Source organism: Tetrahymena thermophila, assembly GCF_000189635.1.
Source record: "Tetrahymena thermophila SB210 genomic scaffold scf_8254798, whole genome shotgun sequence".
In the NCBI taxonomy this organism is placed as follows: Eukaryota; Ciliophora; class Oligohymenophorea; order Hymenostomatida; family Tetrahymenidae; genus Tetrahymena; species Tetrahymena thermophila.
The window spans coordinates 631,558-654,705 of record NW_002476554.1 but is presented as its reverse complement, the minus strand read 5'-3'; the positions used below and the strand labels follow the sequence as shown (position 1 = coordinate 654,705).

Here is a 23,148-nt window from a genome sequence, read left to right as displayed (position 1 = left end):
GTTTGTTTTAATCAAATACTTTCATTTATTTATTCTAAAATATTGATATAAATAAGGTTAAATAAAGATTTTTTAATTGAAATAACAAAAAATTCAATTAAATATAAATAGAATATCTTCATAATTAGTTAAATCTATCTATAAAAAAAATTTGTTATGTAAATATCGTTTGTTTATTTATTTATCTAATAGTATAACTTTAATATCTTGATATTATTATGCTTTAATTAAAAATTTATAAATGTAAATAACAAAAAATTAATATAAATATGTACCTCTCTATAATTATAATCTTCATCAATAAAGTCTAATTCATGAAAAAAAAATGATTATTTAAAATATTGTTTGTTTTTTATCAAAAATTATCACTTTTATATCTTGATATAAATATTTTTATTAAATGTTTTAGATAAAAATTTGTAAATTAATTTCTAATAATATAAAATTAATATAAAATATATATTTATTCTCATAAATACGCGCATCTTAGGTTAAATCTTTTTCAAGAAAAAAATTTGTTATCTTTATTTTTATTGAATATTATTAATTTTTTTATATTTAAATTCAGAAAATTTGTGGGTGAAATAGATATTTTTTATTATTAATTAAAACATTTTAAATTACAAAATAGAATTGAAAGATTAAAACTTGATTAAACGATATGAAATAGACACAACCATAATCATTAACTTTATCTATATTTTAATTTTAACTTCTCTAGTCTTTCCTAGTGTTTTCTAATCTCCTCTTTTTCGGCTTCTGAAGGTTAAGGATATTGCTATGAAAGTTTTCTTAATAAAAAAAAATTTAAATTAATTTTACTAACACGATAAATAAAATATTTTTTTGAGAGTATTATAAAATATTTTTCAAATAAAGAATTTGATATTTTGGATTTACTTTTATGTCTAATTTGCTTCATATCTGTCAATTATTGAATCAGCACGATTTTCACTAGCAAGTTTCTGTTCTTCTGTTACGTTATTGTAATTAGAGAGTTGCTATATTTGTTCATTTCTGTATCTTTTATTTTACTCAACATTTTGCTATTACCTTACACTTTCAGAGATTTGACTGTCTTTTCTGTGATTGGAAACAAAGCCATCTACAAAGAGTCCTTGTTACTCTTTCTTTTTGATGATTTCTTAAATAAATTTCCTCTCTTCTTCAAAATCAAACTTTTCTTTTCCAAAAGCTTCATCTCTGAACTGTTCACGAATCCTTCTAATTAAGACTTGGTTTTCTCTTCTGAGTGATTCAATCAGTGTTTGTTTTTCTTCTACAAGTTAATTAAAGAAATTTAAGTCTTTATTCTGAGTCTCAAGTTCCAAAATGTATCTGTTCTTTTCAAGGAGTTAGCCCTCCAAGATCTATATTTATTCTTCAAAGAAAGTAAATTTTTAATTAAACCTATCAACGATCTCCTAGTTCTTTAATTTTTCTTTTTCAACTTCTGAATCAATAATTCTTTGTTTGGCCAGCTCGTTATCTTCATACAATTTAAGCTTGTTTTCTAGTTACCTATAACATTAAGAATTTATAAAGGAACTTATTATTATTGTTAAACAAATTCAATACAAAACTCTCATATTCAAATTTTCAATTTCAATTTCTCTCTGCTTTTTTTAGTATTCTTTATCATCTCCCATCTTTTTATATTCACTAAGTAATGCTATTTAATAATTGAAATAAATTTCTATATTTATCTAATAATATTTAAACGTTCTAATTAAACAAAATATTTCAAATTCTACTTTTTAAATCTTTGCAGTGACCTTCAAGTTCTTTGATGTACTGTTCTTTTTCATAAATATCTTTCTATTAACATATTAATTGAATTTTTTATCAAGAATTATGTTAAATTTTATCAAATAAATATATTATGAAATACCTAATACTATGAAAGACTACTCTTATATTTCAGCTCATCTTCTATTTCTTTTCTATAATCTGATATTAATTAAGAATAAACTTAACTGCCTAAACCATAAATATAGTTATGAGTGATGAATTTAGCTTTAATTTACCTTGTTTATTAAAATTATCCTTAGGGCCGCGATTTATATAACTACTCATAAACGAATTAATGAATTTAATATGTTTGTTTTCAATCTTTAAAAATAACCAACTAAATAAAAATTTTATTGTTTTTTATTTCAATTTAAAAATCAGTGAATTTGATGTAATAAATATTCAATAATTTCTTTGATCCATTCAAACACATTCACACACACACACACACACCTACTCATTCATTCTAATATTTATTTATTTATTAAATATCAAATAAAATCATACAAAAAATTAAAAACACTAACAAATATCAATATTTAATAGTATGTATTAATCAAAGTTATCAAGAGACAGATAGATAGATAAAAGATTTGTTTGATATTTTCTAAAAATATAGCAAACAATTAATTTTGAATTTTTAACAAATAACAATCAAAATAAATTATTTTGAAACCAAAAAAGATTTGATAGTTAGGTGAAAACAAAAGAAAAGCATATATGTAGGCAAAATATGGTGTTATGGTGTTGCATACTGATGAAACTCACGATCCATTGAAAGAATCCAGAGCGATTAAAGTACGCATTTATTTAACCCCTGCTTGTTTTCGAAAGCGTTGATTTGCCAAATTAGCAAACTTTTTATATGAAATAAAAAGAATTGTTAATAGCGCCACTTTCAAAAGTAAAAAAGAATAGCGAATTCAAAAAAACTTTGAAAACACCAACTTCAGGGTTTGTTTGTAATTTCATTTTTTGCCAATTTTTCTAAAATTAATTAGTTAGTGCAAAGTTCCTCTTTTAGAACTTCATTTGCGTTTGTTTTTTTTTTTGCTTAATTGCTTGCAAAGATTTAATAAAAAGAATGAATTATTTTTAATTATTAAATTATGAATTGGTTTAATTGTATATATATCTAATTATTTGTATTAATTAGTTCCCTTTATTTTATACTTCTATGTATCAATTTTTAATACATGCAAAAACAAGCACCACTCATAGCAATTATTTAACATTTACATATAAATAAATTTTTCTTTAAATTATTTTTTTATTTAAAATTTTTGTTAAAATAATTTGAGATTTTAAAAATTAAATTTATTTTATTTTATTTTTACCAATCAATAAATAGTAAGTGAGTAAATAAGTAGTAAAATTATTAAAATAATATGAAATTTTATTAAAATTTTATTATCAAAAGAGCTTATCTTTCACATAGGTATTATTTATTTTTACCATGAAAAAAGTATTTTTATTTTAATGTATCTGATAATTAATTAATTATTTTTTTTCAAAACCTAAAAAAAGAAAGAAAATAAAATAATTTAAAATTGATTTGAGTCTTTTAAAAATTTCAATTCATATCAATATAAAATGATAGTTTTGAAAATACTTATGAAACTTTTTTGCTAAAGAATGAAAGAAAAAAAAGAATAAAATAAATTTAGCTTATTCATTTAAATTATAAAATTAAAAAGAATAATTAATTGGTAAATAATATAAAAATAAAATTACCTAATTAAATATAAAATGAATATTAGAGAGAGAAAAATATTTATTCAAATTTAAAAATTCATTAATTTATTAATTTAATAAAAATTCTTAATATCTTAAAAAATATTTTTAAATTATTTATTTATTTATTAAAATAATAAATAATTGTTATTATTTATTAAACTTTTTAAAAAAATAACAAATAAGCTAAATTTATTTATAATATTTTATTAATAAACATTATTTCTATGATTGTTTTAATTTATATTAATTTAATATTTATTTAGCTAGCTTTTTAAAAGAATAATAAATAATCTAAATTTATTATTTTAATGAATAAATTTTTTTATGATAGTTTTAATTTAGATTAATCTAATTTAAATGCATTTTATTATTATGTTTTTATATTGTAATTTATATTATAAATATTGTAGATAGAAAGATAGATTTACATAAAAATATACTCATAAATAAATTGAATAAATAAGTAAACTCTTTTTAATTGAGATCAATGAATTTTTTAGTTTTGTTGTTTCTCATATGTTAAGTGAATATCTAAGCCAATTGGTTGTTAGCTTATTAAATTTAAAACTGATTCACTGATTTGTATTTATTGGTTGACTAGAATATTGATTAAATTGAACTCATATTCAGCAATTAAAATTTAAGCATTCTCATCAAGAATTCTTACCAAAGCGCTTCCTTCCTCAAGGTATTTAATAACTTCCTTGGATATCGAGATGAAATATTGCTGATTTTCTATTGCATTGTTCTATTATATAGGCTTGAAGAGGTGATTAAGGTAAGTGTCATCTTTAAATAATTTAAACTAGACTACGCATTACTCTTCAATGTTGCTAACTCTCACATTTACTGTTAAAAATCCTTGTTTTGGAAGTAGTTTTTGTACTTGTTGTTCTTTTGCAAAGACAATTTCTTAGTACTTTTGAGTTCCTTGCTGTACAATTTCTTTCTTAAACTCTATCTTAAAGTTGATATTACCAATAGGAATATTTTCAGAGTTTTCAAGAGCTAAAATAGTGGTCCTTGTGACATAATTATTGGACCCATCTTCAAATAAATCCAACATGCTATCTATTGTTAATTATGTTTTAGCTATCAAATTATCATCCAAAGCGCTTTTATTTTCTATTTCGTTTATATTTGTCAATTCTCTTATCTCTATTTATATGTCATTACTTTTGAATACATTCAAAATATTTTCTGTATTCTTAATGAATATTTTATGAGTACCAAATAAAGCCAGTCTATAATAATTTTCCTTTTTGTATTTCAGCTCAAAGATACCTGAATCAATCCAATTTTCATCTTCCAGAGGGAGTAAATATCTGATATAAACGATTTTTCCATCTTAATCTTCCCTTATTTTCAACTCAGTCATAGAAGCTACACTAAATTTAAATTAGTAGTTTAATAAATGTTCTTCGCTCTTTTCTGGTTCCTTTTTTACTTCTTCCTATTAATTGTTTAATCCATCTTTTTATTAGTTATCTTATTATTTATTTTTCATCAATGATTTGTTGAGTAGCATATTTAAATCTCTTAATTCGCTATCATTACTTTTTATGCTATTGTTAGGCAGCTTTTGCTATTCTAAAATAGCATTTTCTAAACTTAACAAGTAAGAATTAAACTAAAGGACTGGAACCTTTAAAGCGTAGTTCATATTTGTATTCTAACCATTCAGTTCCTAAATTTCCTTTAAAACAGTAAAGCATTCCCAGAAACTCATTTCTATACCAACTTGTTAAAATAGATCTTTGCATAGTTTTATGTCAATTTCCAAGCAGTTCTAAGTCTAAAATTTATTCATAATAAAAAAATTAAAACAATGTTTCAAATATTAATAAATTGTATTAAAATGAAAATTTTCTTTACCTTTTCTTCAGAAATAATTCCAATTTGAATTTTGTTAACAGCAATTTCTTATTTCAAATTTTAAATAATTTGATCCCTAAAAAGCTATTCATCATATTAGTAAAGATTCCTAATCTTAGAATATGTTTCTAATTATTTCAAGTAATCCACAATTTGCCCTACATTAATCAAATTGCCTCCTTCCTGGTCTTTTTCTTTTTAAAAAATAATTTTATTCATAAATTATGACACTATCTATTTCAAGTAGTTAAAATTAAATTATAAGATTAAGAAATACCTTTGGTTAAATATTTAAGTATATTTTCTACAAGTTGTTAATCTAATCCAGCAAGAGCTAGCTGTGCAAATGTGTTTTGTAATTCCTCTTTAGTAGTGTACCCAAATTTGCTGTTGCTGTTTAGAATTTTTTCGAATTCAATGATAGTGATCCTGTTTATGCGTAGAACCTCAACGAATGCTTGAATGGTAGAAGTCAGAGAACTCCTAATTTATTCTTCAACGAGCAAATATGCACTATAAGATTTAGTGAATAATTCACTTTCGTAATATGAAACATTTTGAAAGTCAAAAAATTTGCAAAAGTAAACTAAATTCTAAAGTGATGGCCACTTAATTGGAAGATTAGAGAGGAAGTTAAATAAATCAAACTATTTGATAAAATACTAAGGAGGCCTTAAAGAGTTGACAAATTCCCTGATCCTGTTTTTTATCTTCAAGTCATTAACCCTTAAACATTCAAAGGTCTCTAAATAAATTATTTCGGATGGTGTCATGTTATTCTCAGGTAAATACTGATTTAAACTTAATTTGTTTTTATTATTTGTGCTCTATTTATTTGTTTTCTATGCCTAAGCTTATTGAATTTTATTAGAATTAGCTTATTCTTATTTATCTGCATCTTAAAATTGATTTGGGATATTTTCCTATAGATATTAATCAACAATTTATATTTCTGGAATATCTGAAAGGTGCATATTTTGTATTTACTAATTTAAATTAGTATTTTGTAATTGCTAATTGAAATGTGCATTTTAGGAATTCATATTTATGCTTTATTTTTATTCAAAACTAGCAACATCTTTAACCGGAATTGATTAATGATTTACATTTTGTGCTTATGTTTCTTTAAATTTAGTAATCTATCCTACTGATCCAAAGACTAGCTATGTAAATACTTGCCCAATGATTCTCTTAGAAGGAATCTATGCGAACTCCTAATTTTCATTAGACACAATTACCATCATACTATTATTATCGCTAGAGCACCAATTATCATTAAAGTTATTATTTTTATTTAAAACACTATTAGATATCTTACTAAGATTTAAATTTATTAATCCCAATAGATCATCTTATTACTTTTCATAGCTTTTCGCCCAAACTTCAACAACAAGAGGAACTTTTCTCTATAATATTTTGACAAATTAAGTTAAAATCTTAAACTAACAAAAAACTAGCTAAATAAATAAATAAATCTATATAAAAAAGTAAGTAATTAAATCAATATCTCAGAAACATTTAAATTTAAAAATCATAAAGTAAATTTTAATTTTAATATTTATTTTTTTAGTAAAATTTTAAGTTGTAAAATTTCAATGAAAAGATGAATTAAAATTTTAAAATTCAATTATATTTTTATTTTATTTTCTATTCATTAGCATAATCTATTTGCTAAACAAAATTCAAAAATACTTTGTTTTTAAAAAATTAAAATGATTTCAAGTTAAATGACATTATATTATTTTATGTTCATTTTAAAAATTTGAAATTAATTCTTAAAAAAAATATTTTTTTTTAAATCTTTTTTTGATTTATTTTTTTATTTTTTTTAACAATTGAAGAAAATGATTTATTGAAATTTACCATTTTTATAATTGTGTCTTTGTTGCAAGGCATAATGAATTCTGATTCAAATGAATTGATGTAAGTATTTTTGTATTCTATTTGCTTTGTTAGAATGTTTTCTAAAGTCCCATAGACTTTAAATTGTAAATATATTTTCTTTCCATTTAACTCATTAATGTAGTTATTAAGAATGAGAAGATTAGAAAATTTAAGATAAATTTAGAAGGAGACAGTAGGCTGTTTGATAATTTAAATAGGCTGCTAGAAAGGTTAGTTTGAATATTAGTTGGACGTTTAATATGGATTTATGCTTTTCATAGCTACACTCTTGTGGTGTTAAGAGTAGATTGTTCCTTATTATATATTATCTTAAATCATAGAAATTCCTACTTTGAAAGAACCAACAATTTAATCATTATTTTTTTCTATTGGCTTTAAATCTTATTTTTTTATCACCATTTACTTGCTTTCTTGTTATTTATCATGAGTGGCAGCACTTTGAAATTTTGTTTTCATGTCTAAATGAAACAAACCAATAAAATCTCTGCTTTTAGCTAAAAACTCCTTAACACTTAAAACAGATGTTGCTAGTAAAGTAACCAAATCGTTATTGTCCTAATTATTTAAATAAATAGATATAATTAAAATACTATCTAACTTAATTTCTTTACTCTTCTAATATCAGTAGTGTTTTTAGGAATACTAAAAGCCTTAATTTGGAATTCTATTTGCTGATTTAGTAAATCATTTATTTAATCTGGTAAAATGCTTATGTTTTGGTTTATTTCGCTATTAAACTTAAACAGTGTCTCTTAAATATTCTTACAAACAGTTCTGTTTTTTTTTTTTTAAATATAAATTTAAAAAATTAGAATAAAAACTTTAAAAATAAAAACAGCTTTTTTCATATCATAATTAAAAATATTTACTATTCAAAAGAAAATAATGATTAATGAATGATTAATTATAAAAAATTAAATAATTGATAAAAAAATGGAATTTATTTTTAGTTAATTTTAAACTCATCTAATAGTAAAAATTTTACTTATTTAAGTAAAAATTGAATTTATTCAAATAAAATATGATAATAATATCTATCACCCACCAGTGATAATTTTTAAATAAAATTTTGAATAATTACTTCATGATGTCAGAGTTAGCTTGTTTACAGTTAAAATAGTTGGGCAGAATGCATTCTACATAAATATTTTTTTGGGATATTTTAGCCAAAAAGTTACTGTCAGTGCAATTAAACTCAAACATTTGCACTTTAAGTCTATTTTTAGAGAAGATTTACTGATTAACTGGGAAGGGTTATTTAAAATCTTTTGGCTTCTAAAAAGTTTGCATATTTACATTTTATTGTGATTTAAATGTTTGCTATTAGTTTTCTTTTTAGGCTTGCCTTTCTCTTTCTAGCTTTTATTCTTAAAGTTCTTTTTCTTTGAGCTACAATTTTTAAGTTTGAAGCTATAGTCTTTTGTTTTCAATTAAATTTCTCTCTTGCTCTTCTTTAATCCTCTGCTATTCCAAGGCTCTTTACTACTGAATTTGCTCTTAATATTAATCATATATCTACTCCCCTAAATTTACCAACTTATCAAGTTTATTAGCTAGTTGCTTGTTTGTTTTTTCTATTTCTCCCATTTTAATAACTTACTCTTACTGCATCTCATTTTATTTTTAAATAAATAAAGAGTTTTGGCTAGATAAAACAAAGGCATTATCGTTAGGATTAGTACTATCTTTATTCAAAGTTTAATTATTTATATTCCCATTACTCTAATTATTTTAGTTTACATTTATTTTTTCACCAATTTTATTTGTCTGATTGTTTTTAACTTATTAGGAATGTTAAGTCTGAGCTTACTGCTTTTAATTAGACTAGTTGCCAGCTTACTGCTTCTAATTTGAATGGTTACCATATTATTATTAACTATTTTAAAATGATTATTTCTACTGTTAATTTTGTGTTTATTTCAGATTATTTTGCACTGATAATTGCTAATCGTTTATATTTTAAATCTAAACCTATTAATTTTATGCTTCTTATTAATAAAAACTACTTCCTGAATATCTTGCTGGATCATAATTCTCATTATTTTACACCAAAGAAGCAGGTATTCTCTGCCCAAACATATCTTGAAACTATGGCTTTACACTTAGAGTTTAAGTTTATTCAAATGAAGGATTATACTAAGGATTAATAGCTCCTCCGTTATTGGGACTTTACTTTTATAATATTTATTGAATTACACAATCTTCAATCACTTTAAACTCTGCTTGATTGTATTTTGCTTCAGCCTTCTTGACAAATTTACTAATATCTGTATCAAAAATATTACTAATTTCCAATTCTATGCTTCCTATTTTTTGATTTGGATTCTTAGGCGATACTATCGCAAAATTCCCCTTCAAGTTTTTAAACAAAGATTCAGTATGTTCTGTTATGCTATAAATTATAAATCAAATTATCAAATTTTTAAACAAAATCATCTTTAAACTATCTCAATCAGTCCCATTATTTATTTGGAGTAATTAGATCATTTACAAATTTTAAAATTAATGATAAAAAATAAAAACAGAATAAAATGCTTAACGCTAAAAACTAAATTGTATAAGACGATTGAATAATTAAATAAGATTTAACATTAAAAAAAATTACTTTTATTCTAAAAAATTCTCGAAAGGGATGTCAACAAAGCCTAAAATTAAATCATTATGATCAACAACAGATAATTTAAGGATATTCATATCAAATAGATAATGACTAAAATTCCAAATACTGCAGCCAATCAAATATTTGTAAGATGTTTTAAAATATCTAAGAAGCTCTTTTTTCGCATTCTGAGGAACTAGCAAGTGACTCGCCCCTTTTTCCGCAAAAAAGTTCATCCTTATTCTAACATCTCCTTCATGATGTAAGACATTCAAAAAATTAAGCTTTTTAATTCTTACTTCCAATTCACCATAAATAATTTATGATATGTGCTCAAATCCAGGTGGCAGAATCACAAAATTTTCTAAAATAAAATAAAATGGTTTTGGTTAAACGTCATTAAAATCTAAATATTGTAAAACCTATTTTGCTTTGACTCATATTTAACTTATTTTATTAATTTTATTGCGATCTAATTATCAATAAAAAAGATTCTTTTTAAACCAAAAAACAAATCTGTATTTCAAAAACAAACAAATAAATAAATGAATGAATAAATACTTAATATTTTTTTTAACTATTTTTAAAATTGTAGTTAATAAATCAAAATCAAAAGAATGAATGAATGAATAAATATTGAAATTTCAAAAAATTTAATCTACAAATAAATAAATAGATGATTAACTAACTAACTTGTTAACTATTATTTTGTTTCAGTTTAACACTAAAACAAATAATAATGCTTTCGATTCAGAAGCATTTTAAATATGCAAAATTAATTTTTTTGATTTTTAATAATAGTTCAGTAAAAAGAAAATATTTATTAAAATTAATTAGTTGATTGATGATTTTTAATTTGTAAATAAGTTTTATTTTAATAAATATTTTAGATACCTTTCAAATTATGTATCCTAAGTCCATTTTAGCTATTAAATTTGCATTTAATAAACTTATTTAAATCTTTTAATTTTAGAAAGAATTTTTTTCTTTCTAGCATTAATATGTAAGAAACTAGAGTATTTGAATATCTTTTTTTAGATTAATTTTAAAAAATTAAACATTTTTATTTTTTAGTGTATTAATTTTAAATCGATATATAAACATTTAAATTTTTGATCTATGTAAGTAAGATTAATTGTCATAATTACATATTTAAATATTATTAACTTAGTTTTACCAAATATTGAAATGAATTTAAGGTTTATGATATCATTTATAAATTAATAACATTACCTTTTTTGAATATAAAATAAAATGTTTTTCTGTTTTATAATAAAAAATACTTGATAAAATAAATGCTTCAATTATATCTTAATTTATTATAAATTGACTTTGAAATTTATAAAATTGAATTTGATTTTTGAAAAATTAACTTTATTTATTTAAATTATATTATAATAAATGAATTGATTTGTCTTTATTATCAATAGTAGTTTTCAAATTTTTCATAAATAAATATAAATTATGATTCAATGATATATGCATGTACATAATTTAGTTTAGCTTAAAAAAACATTAATGAGCTTTTACAAATTAAAAAATGTTAATAAATAATTATTTGAGGTATTAATAATTAGACGTATTCTTACGCATATTAATAAGGATAATATGAAAAAATTAGAGAACGTATCTGGCTGAGATGAGTTATTAAATTAATACATATTGTTTTGTAATTAAACATGCATGAATAGATTTAATATCAAGAAATAAATCTACGTCTTAATTTAGAAGAATATATAAATGTTTATAAAAGAATTAAAAAAACAATATTTATAATGAAATCTTTATTGACTTTAATCGCATCAAACAAATCAACAATTTAACTAACTTTCATTCAAAATTAAGCTATTATTTCAAATATTATTTAGCTATTTTTATTTAGAAAGTTGTAATAGGTTTTTCAAAAAATTAAAACTGAAATCTATTTTAGAAAAAAAAATTTTTTAAGTTGTAAAACAAGATAAATAAAATGGCTTTTAATAAATTATTCAAGTATGAATTTTAAAGGAGTTGGCTGGCTTACAATCTTTACAATTGATAAAAATAAAATATTGAATATAAATAAAAAAACTAACAAACTAACTTTATTTTTTATTGAAAAATCTGCTAATAAGTCAAATAGAAACTTTTTTTTAAATTTTTGAATTACTTCTATCAACTCATTTATTGAATAAAAATAAATATAATTTACTATAATATTTATAATTAGTTCTTCATTTAAAAGCTATATTTTTACTTGAATTTATCTTTAAATTTACAAAACTTATAATATATTTTTTTAAATCTAGTATTTCTTTTTTAATAAACAGAATTTTTATTTGTTCTTCTTAAATATCTATTTGAATGAATTAATAGTTAGACAACTTATTGTAAAGATTAAGACAAATATTTATTACTTGTATTTATAATAGGAGAGAGCTTTCTTATGTAAAATAAGGCTATTTTTTTATTTGAAGTAAAATTTATAGTTTTGAAAGAATAAATATAATAAGTGTAAATTTCCCAAAATTTATTTAAAAATTATCTTCAATTGTTGAAATTATTATTTTACTAGTTAAAGACCTTTAAATATATCAATTGACTTCAGTTACAACAATAGTTGGGTAATTCTAATTTATTTTGATTTATAAATAGAACAAAAGTTAGAATCAATAAATAAATCATTTATTTTTTTATATTTAGATTACTTTATATAGTATGCCAAAACTAGAAGAGTCGTTATTAAATTTGTAATTTCGATCATTAAACAAATTTATTTTTATAAATTTATTTATAAAAGCCACCAGGAATCGTCAGATAAATTTACAAAGCAACTTAAAGAATTCTGATTTGCTAAAAGGCCTCTTTAAATCCTTAAGCCATGGAATCCAAATCAAATAAATGAGAGGTTTTTTGCTGTCATTTTAATATCTTGTTGCAAACCTAAGATTTCAATTTTAATAAAGGGAAATTCAAATATTTTATATTTGTGTGGCTAGTTTGATATTAATTTTTTTATTAAGACAGTTTTCTTCTAGTGAAAGTTTTAGCGATTGATAGAGCTTCTAAATATTTAATTAAACTTTATTCCAATTACAGTTTCTCTTTCTTCATTTTCTATTCAAGAGATTTTGCAAGGAAATAAAATTGTTCATTTACTTTAAAAATATATTTTATTATGAATAGAATTTCTATTATTTTTATTTGAAAGAAAAATTTTTAAGTATTTGTTGATGTTTGCTTTTACCACATTTGAATTTGTTTTTGTTTTAGCAACAAAGTATTCTTTTATTAAAAAAAATAATTGAAAGTATAAAAAAAGAGATTAGAATGAAGGTTATTATAAATGATAGTTTTTTAAATTTTCTATTTGCCACAAAAATATAATTTATCCGTAAGATAAAAATGTTGAATTTGTGATGAAAATTTAATATACTAAATTCATTCTTTTTTTGTGGTAATGTAAGAAAATTATAAATTATCCTCTCTCTGTACTATGAATTTAAATTTTTGTATATTCATTAGCAAAATAATAAGTTCGTTGATTTTATTGACTAATAAACAAACAAAGTTTTTACATTTTGTCTTAAATTAATTACATTAGGAAGGTAAATGAGTAAAATTGATTTGATTATTAGAGTTATTTATATCAATGAATACTTACGTAATAAAATGTATACTATTCAAATTTAACTTTAAACGCAACTTTTAAAATATTTTCATGAAACAATACATAATTGTCTATTATTATTTATACAAATTTTATTTATTGTAAATTTAAACAGACCTTAACAAATTTCTAACATCAAGCTTATATTTAGAACAAATATGGCTAATATCGCAAGAAAGTAAAAATTAACTAAAAATTAAACAATTTTATAAATGAAAAATCAGAGCTAAGATTAAATATTAAAAGGTTTTTATCATACATTTAAACCTAATTTTAGAAGTAATATAATTGATTTGTTAAGCGTTTATTTTTTTAAGCTTGTTACAATTTCATCAGCTATCACTTCACTAATCAAGACACAAAAATAATTAATTTACATGAGTGATAAACTAAAAAAGGGCTAAACTCACTAGTAAAGTTATAGATTATTTCGAGGATTTATTTTATTTAAGTGTATTTGAATTGAGTCTTGAAGAAATTAATTAAATGAAATGAAAGTATGGTGTTGTATTGTATGAACAGACAGTTCTAGTAAATTATTAGTCAGACTTAAATAGAATTTAACATATATGATATTTATAGACCAATAGCTTATCATATCAAATAAAGAGTTTTAAAAAGGAGACAAAAATCTGAGATAATTTCATAATTTAATTAAATAAAACAAATCAACAACAAACAAAAAAAGTTCTAAGCAACTTAAACAAAGAAACAAAATTAAAGTTAAGTAAAGTAAACCCCCCTCATCAAAAATGGTTATGACAACATTCAAAGTAAACCTCCTACTGGTTATTCTTCTATTTGAAGGTGTAGGAACAGGTATTATCTTCAAGCAATAACAAAGAAGTATTGTTAACGGAGTACAGTTTAATCACCCGTTTATGCAGACGATGCTGATGTTTATAGGTGAAGCGCTGTGTTACTTAATCTATTTGCTCTAGAAAAAGTACTACCCCAAGGATTATGAATTAGAATTAAAAGTTGCCAAAGAAAGAGGTCTTAATCTTAACCCCAGCAAATGGATTTTCGCTATTCCTACTGCTTGCGATTTCACCGCCTCCACCATTTCTTTCTTTGCTATGTCTATGATGCCTCTCTCTATTTACTATATGATCAGAGGTGGTAACATCGTCATCACTGCTGTCTTTTCAGTTATCTTCTTGAAAAGAAAGCTTTTCAGACAACACGTCTTAGGTCTCTTTTTAGCTGTTTGCGGATTTGCTACTATTGGTATAACTTCAATCTTGTTGAATAAATCAGATGACATCGATCCAAGCAAATTACTTTTAGGTATAATTTTAATTATCTGTTCATTCTTCTTTTCCTCTGGTCAATCAGTCCTTGAAGAAAAGCTCTTCAAAATGATCTACTTGAATCCTAACTAGCTTGTCGGTTATGAAGGTACAACTGGTATTTTTATCACTTGGGTTGCTTTAAATATTTTCTCTTACATTCCCTGTCCTTAATCTATGGCTGATGACTGCCCTAACGGTATGATGGAAGATGTTCCTCAATTCTTTAAGACTGTCTTCACCATTGAAGGACCCTTCTAACCTACTCTCTTAATCATGATTTTCCTCGGTATCATCGCTATTGCCATCTTGAACGGTCTTGCTTTCTATTGCGTCAAGTATGCCTCTGCTCTCTCAAGATCTATGATTTCTCAAGTTTCCCCCTTCGTTGTTTGGATGTTCACCATTGCTATCGGTTGGGATAAGTTCAGAGTAGGTCAATTCTGTGGTTACATAGTTGTCGTCTTTGGATGTCTTATCTATTATGAAATTATTGTTATTCCTTTCTGGGGATTCAATAGAAATTTGAAGGCCAATTTCCACAACTTAGCTCACCACGTCACTGGTGTTGAAGATGTTAAACCTGCTAACCAAGAAGTTGCCTAAGTCACTCCTGCCTTAGACAAGTAAGACTCTGAATAACCTCTCAACACTATAGCTCCCATCATATCTAATAACGCTGCTTCTGCTTCTTCTGTTGCTGCTGCAAGCTGAGATTATTGAATTAATAAAATAATTAGCATTTTTTAGAGTTTTTTACTGAAAATGTAAAATTAATTTGTAAAAAATTGACTAACTACGACATCATTAAATTATATAAAAAAATTCTCATCTCACCTAAATAAATAAATAATTATAAATATATTGATATTAATTTACTGTCCTTCTATATAACATTCATACTATATCATATATTTTGTTACTTCTACTAGCAGTTTTCATCCATTTATTTTATTCTCTCCTTCAAAAAATTAAAATAATTCATTAAAATGTAAAAAAAAAAACATTTTTTTAATTATTTTTTAAAGGAAAAAAATATTTAGCAATTTATTAATTTCATTTTAATTAATAAAATTTTATTTTTTACTTGTTAAAAATTTTGCAATAACTTCAAAAAAAAAAGAAAAAAAGGTTTTATTTAATTTATTTTAATGAAATTTATGAATTTTAAATTGCACTAAATTCAGCTCACATTTATACAAAAAAGTAAAAGAAAGAATAAATTAACAATTTTATTGACATTTATTTTTGCCTCAAATTTATTAATCCGATTTTCTTTCTCTCTTTTTAAAGAAATAAAATCTAAAAATCTTCTTTGGTCATTAATATTAGCTTTATTATTTATATATTTCAACTAAATTACAAAATTAAAAATTGATTCAAAGTTTTTTAGTTATTAAAATAATAATAAATAAATTCACTAAATTGTTTAAATCCACAAATTTATAATCATTTATTATAAAAATACAGATATCTATGTGTATTATTTAAATAAATTTAATCTAATTTTAAAATTAATTATTTCAAACAAACAATTTTAGTATTAAATCAATATCAAAGTAATTCTGATAAACCTAAAAATTAATTGAGCTCAAGGCATTAAATAATTAATGCATGTACCATTAAAAATCCAAATTTATTTATCTGTTAATTTAAAAATAAATAAATAAATAAATACATTACAGATATTTAATCATTAATCTGTAAATTAAAAATGACGATTACAAAATAAATTTAATATAAATTTAATTGATAATGCTGATTTAAAAATAAATTATTCTTTATGTATAAAACACATTTAATTGTAATCAATATAGATAATTTAGATAGGTACATTTCAAATCAAATAAGTTTAACAAATAAAAAATGATATGTATCAAAAATAAATTATATCAAATAATAAATTTATATGCTTGAATACTTACTTCTTTTTATAATCTTTTTAGGTTTTTTTTATTTACTGTAATTCCTCTTCTTTCGTTACTCAATTTGTATCAAAACTTAAATGAGTATAACAATAATCATGGATAAAAATTTTGTTCCCTCGTACACGATTCGTAAATCTTACAGAGGATTTATGGTATTTATTTATTTATTAATTCATTTTATAATCTATTTATTAGAAAATTTGGCTTAAAGTTTAGTTATATTAAAAGAATTAATTCATGAATGTTTTTAACTAAATAAATAAATCAATCAAATATTCTATGATTTATATATATGCAGTTATCATAAATTATCTTATTATTGCTAATTTTAATTTATGGATGTATATTCATTTGTATTGTTAGTGCATTCATAGTTAGAAAAGGCACATGGATATTTCTCTTTCATTGCTATGATATCTTCTTCATTTAACTCTCCTAAGTTTTGAGATTCTTTGATTGCTTGCAGAGAAGTTTCATCATATGGTAAGTATATTTTTGTAGCTAAAGCTACATTACATAATTGTATGAGTTAATCTATTTGTAAATATGCAGCTGCTTTTAATACTTGAGATATTTCTAAAACTGACATGTTTTCAAATAATTATACATCTAACGCATTAACAAAATTATCTGATAATATAGAGGATTAAATATGCTATTTAACTTTTGAATCAGTTAGATCATAATTATGCATATCCAAATAATGTTGCACAAACTCTTTTTAATCTTCAGTTAATAATTCTAAGTGTATAACCTCATTTGGATTATCATTAATTTATTACTAAATCAAGTTGCTAACTTATATAATTCTTTTATCTAACTGACATACTTTCTTATTTGAAATCTCAACTAACAATATCTCTGTTTATTAAATATTCTACTATTTTTCGATAGACATCAAGTAAGTATGTATTTTTAAATATATTTATTATTTATTAAAACAATAATCTTCTTGCTTAATATTTTTCTATGTAAATAAATAATTAAATACGCAATTTTAATATTCTAATCAAAAATAAAAGAATGAATTAATTAATTTCAAAGCCATATGATTTATGATTGATTGGATAAATTTCAAATAAATTGGTATCATGATTATATTTGCTATCAATAATTGGAGGGAAAACAAACACTACATTATTATTATTTAGTAAAATTAACGCGGTTATTTAGTAAGAATATAATCTTAATAGCAATTTATCAATGATTAAATAAATTAATTATTAAAATTTCAAAAAATTAAAATTAGCTTAATAAACAAACAATAGATAAATTGCAAAAACTCATTTAAGCAATACAAAAATGGAAACTAATGTAGAAAATAATATAGCTGATGAAATAGATGAAGCTAAGTATATTATCAGTAAAAAGAAGGAGATATTTAGAAAGTAAATTAGAGCCAAAAAGCATAATGAATTGTTCCATAAAAAGAGATTTGAGCTTTTAAATTAGGACAAATCTTCTAGCAAAGAACCTATTGATTAAATGATGTCTACTGAAAATGCTATGCCTTCAGTATTATAAGAAATTATAATTAACCAAAAGGTAAATATTTTATAAATAAAAGATGAATTTTCATATATCTTTTGAGCAATTTTAAATAAACTTGAAAAGCAACAAAAAAATTTATTAAGCCATAGATAAAGAGTAGAATTAATAATTAAGATGTTTTTTATGCATTAGGATTGATATCTAATTGTTTTATATGATATTAACTCATCCCATTTAAAGGTTTTATTTAGAACTTAAATCCTTTCAAGTTAAAAGCAAATAAAATATTCACTTGAACAGCATACTTACTTACTTAGTAGTTTTTTAGTAAGATATTTTATTTACATCTTATTAATAAAGCCTTTTTTAGTACTTTTATTAGAATTGCATTTAATTCAATAAATAAATAATTAATATGATTTTCAATAAAAGAACATTCTCTAAACAAAAATATTTATTTTATAATATGAAGTTTTTAAGTAGAACAAATAAGCAAGTATTTATTTATTTTACCATAAAGTTGATATAAATAAATAAATGGAATAAAAAGAAATAATATGAAAGATTTTTAAATGTATTTTAATTTTTATATAAATCATTATTTTTTGTTAAAAAAGCATCTTTAAGATTACTTAGATAAGATTTGCGGTGACATTAAGAGTTAATATTTGAGGAACGAAGTGGATAGTCCTGATTTGGCAAAAAATATTAAAATATTAAAACTCTACACATCTAAAATTGATGAATATCCTCATATTGCTACTTGTGTGCTGGATAATAAAATTATTTAAACTTTGCAATAAATCTTAACAGTTCCTTCACTAAATATAAAAAATCTATAACTAGACACAGCTTAGATAATTTCTAACCTTACTTATTCAGATGCTGACAACATAGAAAAAATATTAGAAAATAATTTATCTTTAATTGATATTCTAGTTCAAGTGCTAAAAGACTAAGACAACCAATACTCAACTCATGTAAAAAAATAATTAAATAAACTAAAATCTTGATTAATTTATAATTGTTTTTTTAAATGAGAAAATAAATTTTAATTTAAACTTAAAAATAGGCAATATATTGTTTAGCCAATATGTCTTAAGAATATTTAGATGTTAGAGACGAAGCACTTAAAAGAGGAGTTTCTGAATGCATTATAGAAAAATATAAACAAAATAAAGCAAATAAAGCTTTTGTTGAGTAATTAATTTGGTTTATTGCTATCTTTAGTGTAAGACCTCACCCCTATGAATTAGTAATCAATAAATTAACAAAAGCTTTTAATGAAAGAATTTTTAATTTAATTTTCTTAATAGATAAGAGGCTTTATACCAATATTGGATGAATAACTTGGACTACAAGGCTAAAGCTAAGAAAATATTAAATACATTACTTTTGCTTTGAAAAATTTGAGTGAAGGTGATGAAGATAAAATATAGTAAATTTTATAAATGAAAAATATTAAAAAGCTGCTCTATTTGTCAAGCAAAGGCTAAGATAAAGTACCTTAGAATATTTACTAGATCATAACAAACTTGACTTTTGGAAATGTGGATTAAATTATGGTAAAATTTATTTATTTTTTTATTGTCGAATTTATTTTTTAATGGCTTTTTAAGTAATTAATTAATTTAGAGGTTCTTGATCACTTGAGCTATGGATTTGAAAAGATTAGTAAAAACATAAAAATTGAAGTTTGCTAGTCGATTAATAATTTAATGTGTTCTAGCTACTAGGCCATAGAGCACATATTGAATCATAGATATTTACTTTCTAAAATTTTGGCATATATTTAAACAGGAAATTTTATTGTAAAAATATTTAAATTAAAAATTATAAATTTAGAAAGAATTTTTATTAGTATAAAAAAGAATTAATATTAGCGTTTGGCAACTTTTGCATACATGGAACATCATCACAAATTAATTTTATGAGATAAAGAGGTCTTTTTTCAATTTTGATGGATAGCTTTTAATATGAAGATTCAGAAATTACTCTAAGCACACTAGAAGGTATTTATAGGTTATTGGAACTTGGTAAAGAGTTCTAAAGAAGCTAACAAAACTATGATGGCAATCAGGTTTTATTAGCTTTTGAAAATTTAGGCTTATCTAATAGTTTAATGAGCTTGTAAAAAGATCCAAATGAAAGAATTTATGAAAAATGTGAGTAAATTATACTCAATTTCTACGAATACTAATGAATCAATAAATGAAAGAAATTATTGATTACTTCCTCTGTATATAAAGAGAAGTAGTAGGAGTAAGTGATTTCAAATATATTTATAAACTAATTTAAGTTAAGTTTAACAAATTTAATTCATCTAAAATACTAAAATAAAATAAAAATTAATACTAATTATATATAAATAAATAAATATATTCTATTAATTGTAATAACTAAAAAAATGTTTAATTTAGTAAGTTAGCATTTAATTTATGTTACATATTTGTTAAAAATTATTGATTATTTTAAAATTAGTTAAAAAGTTAAGTTATATTGTTAATAAGTTATTTAGAAATTAATTTGTTTGGTATTAAAATATATATTTATCAATTGTTTGTTTTATCTTTATGAAAAAAGCAATAAATTAAATTTATTCAAACACTAACAAATATAAGTAAACATATATATTTCTATCCTCTGATAATTATTTCTGTAGTAGGAAATAAATATTTAATAGAATAATAAAAAAAGATATCTATCAAAATAAGTTGATTTAGAACCTGAACTAACAAAAAAAATAAAAAATTTTTCATCAAAAATTTATTTAGCTCATAATTAAATATTTTTTATTTTAAATTAATTTACTAAATTAAAATTGAATACATTAAATGAATTATATATATCCTAAAACAAATAAAAATAAATAGATTCTGTTGATTTACAAAATTTACAAAGTATTAAAAAAAATATCCTATTTAGAATATAAATTTTATCATCAACTTTACAATATTGCATTTTTTATTCAATATTCATTTTTTTGAATTTAAACTTGATAGAAAATTTTATTATTTATGGTTGATCTTTTGATGTCAATTATTTTGTAGACAATAATTGGTTAAGTTATATATACTTAATTTATTTAAATTATTCTTAATTCTGATGACTAACTGATTTCAGGCTTGTATTTAAATATCACATTCATATTTTCTTCACTTTGTTTTTGGTGAAAAATGTACTGAATTGCTGTTAAGTACGAAGGAACAAAAGTCTAAAATGAAGTAAAGCAAATTTGATTATTTACTTATATCAACTAGTTGAAGTGATATTATGGTATTAAAGCTGGTCTATACAGAATTGTGTTCATTTATTATTAATTATTTATTACTTAAATCCCACTATATATAGAGAGAGACTTCTAATACAATTATATCAAAGGTACCCACATTTCAACTAGCTTAGAGTTATTAGAAAGTAAAATTTAATTAATTTCATTATGCATATTTTTATTAATGTAAAAAAATATTTATTAAGCTAGTTATTATTCATTGTTTAAGTTATTAAAATCAAAAACCTATTAGGTCATATATTATAATTTATTTAAAAAAGACTTATAATTTAACTTCTAATTATTGCTAATATTAACAGATTCCCTTATTACTTTTGTTAGTTTTTCTTCAGAGAATTCGTTTTTAAATCTTAAAAGATTTGTTGAGTTATATTAATTCATTTGCTCTTTGATTTATTAAGAGAAAATTACTCCTATTTCTGAAGGAGCCACTATATTTGGGTAAAAAGGTATAGTCTGCAAATTATTAAACAGATTTTAGTTATTCTAACTGCTAAATTAATTTATTTAGCTTGATTATATTAGAGACTATTGAGCCTAATCAAGTATTTAATTTTACTAAGCTATTTGAGATTATAGAGATAGTTAAATTTCTTAAAATTATTAATTCTATTGAGAGAATCTCATATTTTAAGATTATTGTTAAGGTTGCTGAGAATTTTGAGACATTTGAGGTAAAATTTAAATTCCTTAAATGATTTACTTTATATTTTATTTTGCTTAATTAGAATATTCAAAGCGAATCTATTAATCAATATCTCTATACCTTTCTATACTTATGTAGAGGTGTTATAAACAAGTTTCAATTGTTTTATTATTATTATTTTTGTTGTTTAATTCTCTTAGCAATCTTTAATATTATTATGTTATTAATTTATCATCATATGCCATGAGCTCCTTCAGCTATTTAAGTCTGAAAGATTCATAATAGAAATTTCTCATTTCAGAGAAATCTAAGAAATACTGCTCTAATTATTTTATTTACTATTTTTTTGACTAATCTAATTCTAATAAGATTTCTTGCTAAAGTTATTGATAGAAATCCATTATTTTGTTAATCAATTCTCCTTTCTTATCTTTTTGCAGTGGAGAATCTAAAAATTAGTAAGCCTAAATTGTAAACCCTTTTGGCCAATTCATTACTGGCTTTTTACTATCACTCTCTATTATTTTTTAAATACTTATATATTATTTTTCTCTATTTTCCAAGCAACATTAACTGCAGGCTAGAGGGTTTTCTTACTAAGCTTATTCAATTTCTAGATAGATATAGCTTAAATTATGCTTACTACAGAATTGGTTCATTACTGAATATTTATTTAAGGCTTCCATCTTTGTGAATATCTATCTATTTTATGTTTATCTTTGATTAAATTTACCTTAAATTAAGATAATTACTAAAATCTAAAAACTATTATCAAATTCTTTACTGAGAAAATAAGAATCTTATCTAATAAATATTCTAATACATCTGAAGAAAGAATAAATCCCTGATCTAATAAAAGATGTTTGTTTTTAATATATCAAAAAGATAAAAATAGAAAATCTATAATAAAAGTATTTATTAAAATCTATTTATTGATCTTTAA

The 23,148-nt window shown here is 22.0% G+C and overlaps 6 protein-coding genes across 6 annotated transcripts; 2 read left to right on the top strand and 4 right to left on the bottom strand. All coding sequences in view use genetic code 6, as the record gives it.

Moving 5' to 3' along the window:
* Window positions 1-682: 682 nt before the first annotated feature.
* Window positions 683-2,163, bottom strand: TTHERM_00185310 (hypothetical protein; the record flags this gene model as incomplete). The annotated part of the gene is made up of 6 exons (XM_001008802.3): window positions 2,028-2,163; window positions 1,892-1,950; window positions 1,755-1,818; window positions 1,579-1,672; window positions 901-1,521; window positions 683-791 (listed from the first exon to the last, which is right to left on the bottom strand). The coding sequence occupies exons 1-6, from the start codon at window positions 2,074-2,076 to the stop codon at window positions 683-685; spliced, it is 996 nt and encodes a 331-aa protein (XP_001008802.2). The 5' UTR covers window positions 2,077-2,163.
* Window positions 2,164-4,012: 1,849 nt separating this feature from the next.
* Window positions 4,013-10,348, bottom strand: TTHERM_00185290 (hypothetical protein; the record flags this gene model as incomplete). Its single annotated transcript, XM_001008800.3, has 8 exons — window positions 4,013-5,323; window positions 5,404-5,597; window positions 5,681-6,809; window positions 7,267-7,863; window positions 7,920-8,082; window positions 8,390-9,700; window positions 9,914-10,271; window positions 10,330-10,348. 8 exons carry the CDS (start codon window positions 10,346-10,348, stop codon window positions 4,013-4,015), a joined length of 5,082 nt encoding a protein of 1,693 aa, XP_001008800.2.
* A 3,966-nt stretch (window positions 10,349-14,314) lies between these two features.
* On the top strand, window positions 14,315-15,562 carry TTHERM_00185280 (nucleotide-sugar transporter; the record flags this gene model as incomplete). Its single annotated transcript, XM_001008799.3, has 1 exon — window positions 14,315-15,562. One exon carries the CDS (start codon window positions 14,315-14,317, stop codon window positions 15,560-15,562), a length of 1,248 nt encoding a protein of 415 aa, XP_001008799.2.
* A 1,515-nt stretch (window positions 15,563-17,077) lies between these two features.
* TTHERM_00185270 (hypothetical protein) lies at window positions 17,078-17,674 on the bottom strand (the record flags this gene model as incomplete). Its single annotated transcript, XM_001008798.3, has 1 exon — window positions 17,078-17,674. One exon carries the CDS (start codon window positions 17,672-17,674, stop codon window positions 17,078-17,080), a length of 597 nt encoding a protein of 198 aa, XP_001008798.3.
* Window positions 17,675-18,078: 404 nt separating this feature from the next.
* On the top strand, window positions 18,079-20,470 carry TTHERM_00185260 (importin subunit alpha, putative; the record flags this gene model as incomplete). Its single annotated transcript, XM_001008797.3, has 6 exons — window positions 18,079-18,321; window positions 18,885-19,247; window positions 19,340-19,522; window positions 19,584-19,832; window positions 19,887-20,078; window positions 20,129-20,470. 6 exons carry the CDS (start codon window positions 18,079-18,081, stop codon window positions 20,468-20,470), a joined length of 1,572 nt encoding a protein of 523 aa, XP_001008797.2.
* A 765-nt stretch (window positions 20,471-21,235) lies between these two features.
* On the bottom strand, window positions 21,236-23,071 carry TTHERM_00185250 (hypothetical protein; the record flags this gene model as incomplete). The annotated part of the gene is made up of 1 exon (XM_001008796.2): window positions 21,236-23,071. Exon 1 carries the CDS (start codon window positions 22,889-22,891, stop codon window positions 21,236-21,238), a length of 1,656 nt encoding a protein of 551 aa, XP_001008796.2. The 5' UTR covers window positions 22,892-23,071.
* Window positions 23,072-23,148: the final 77 nt, after the last annotated feature.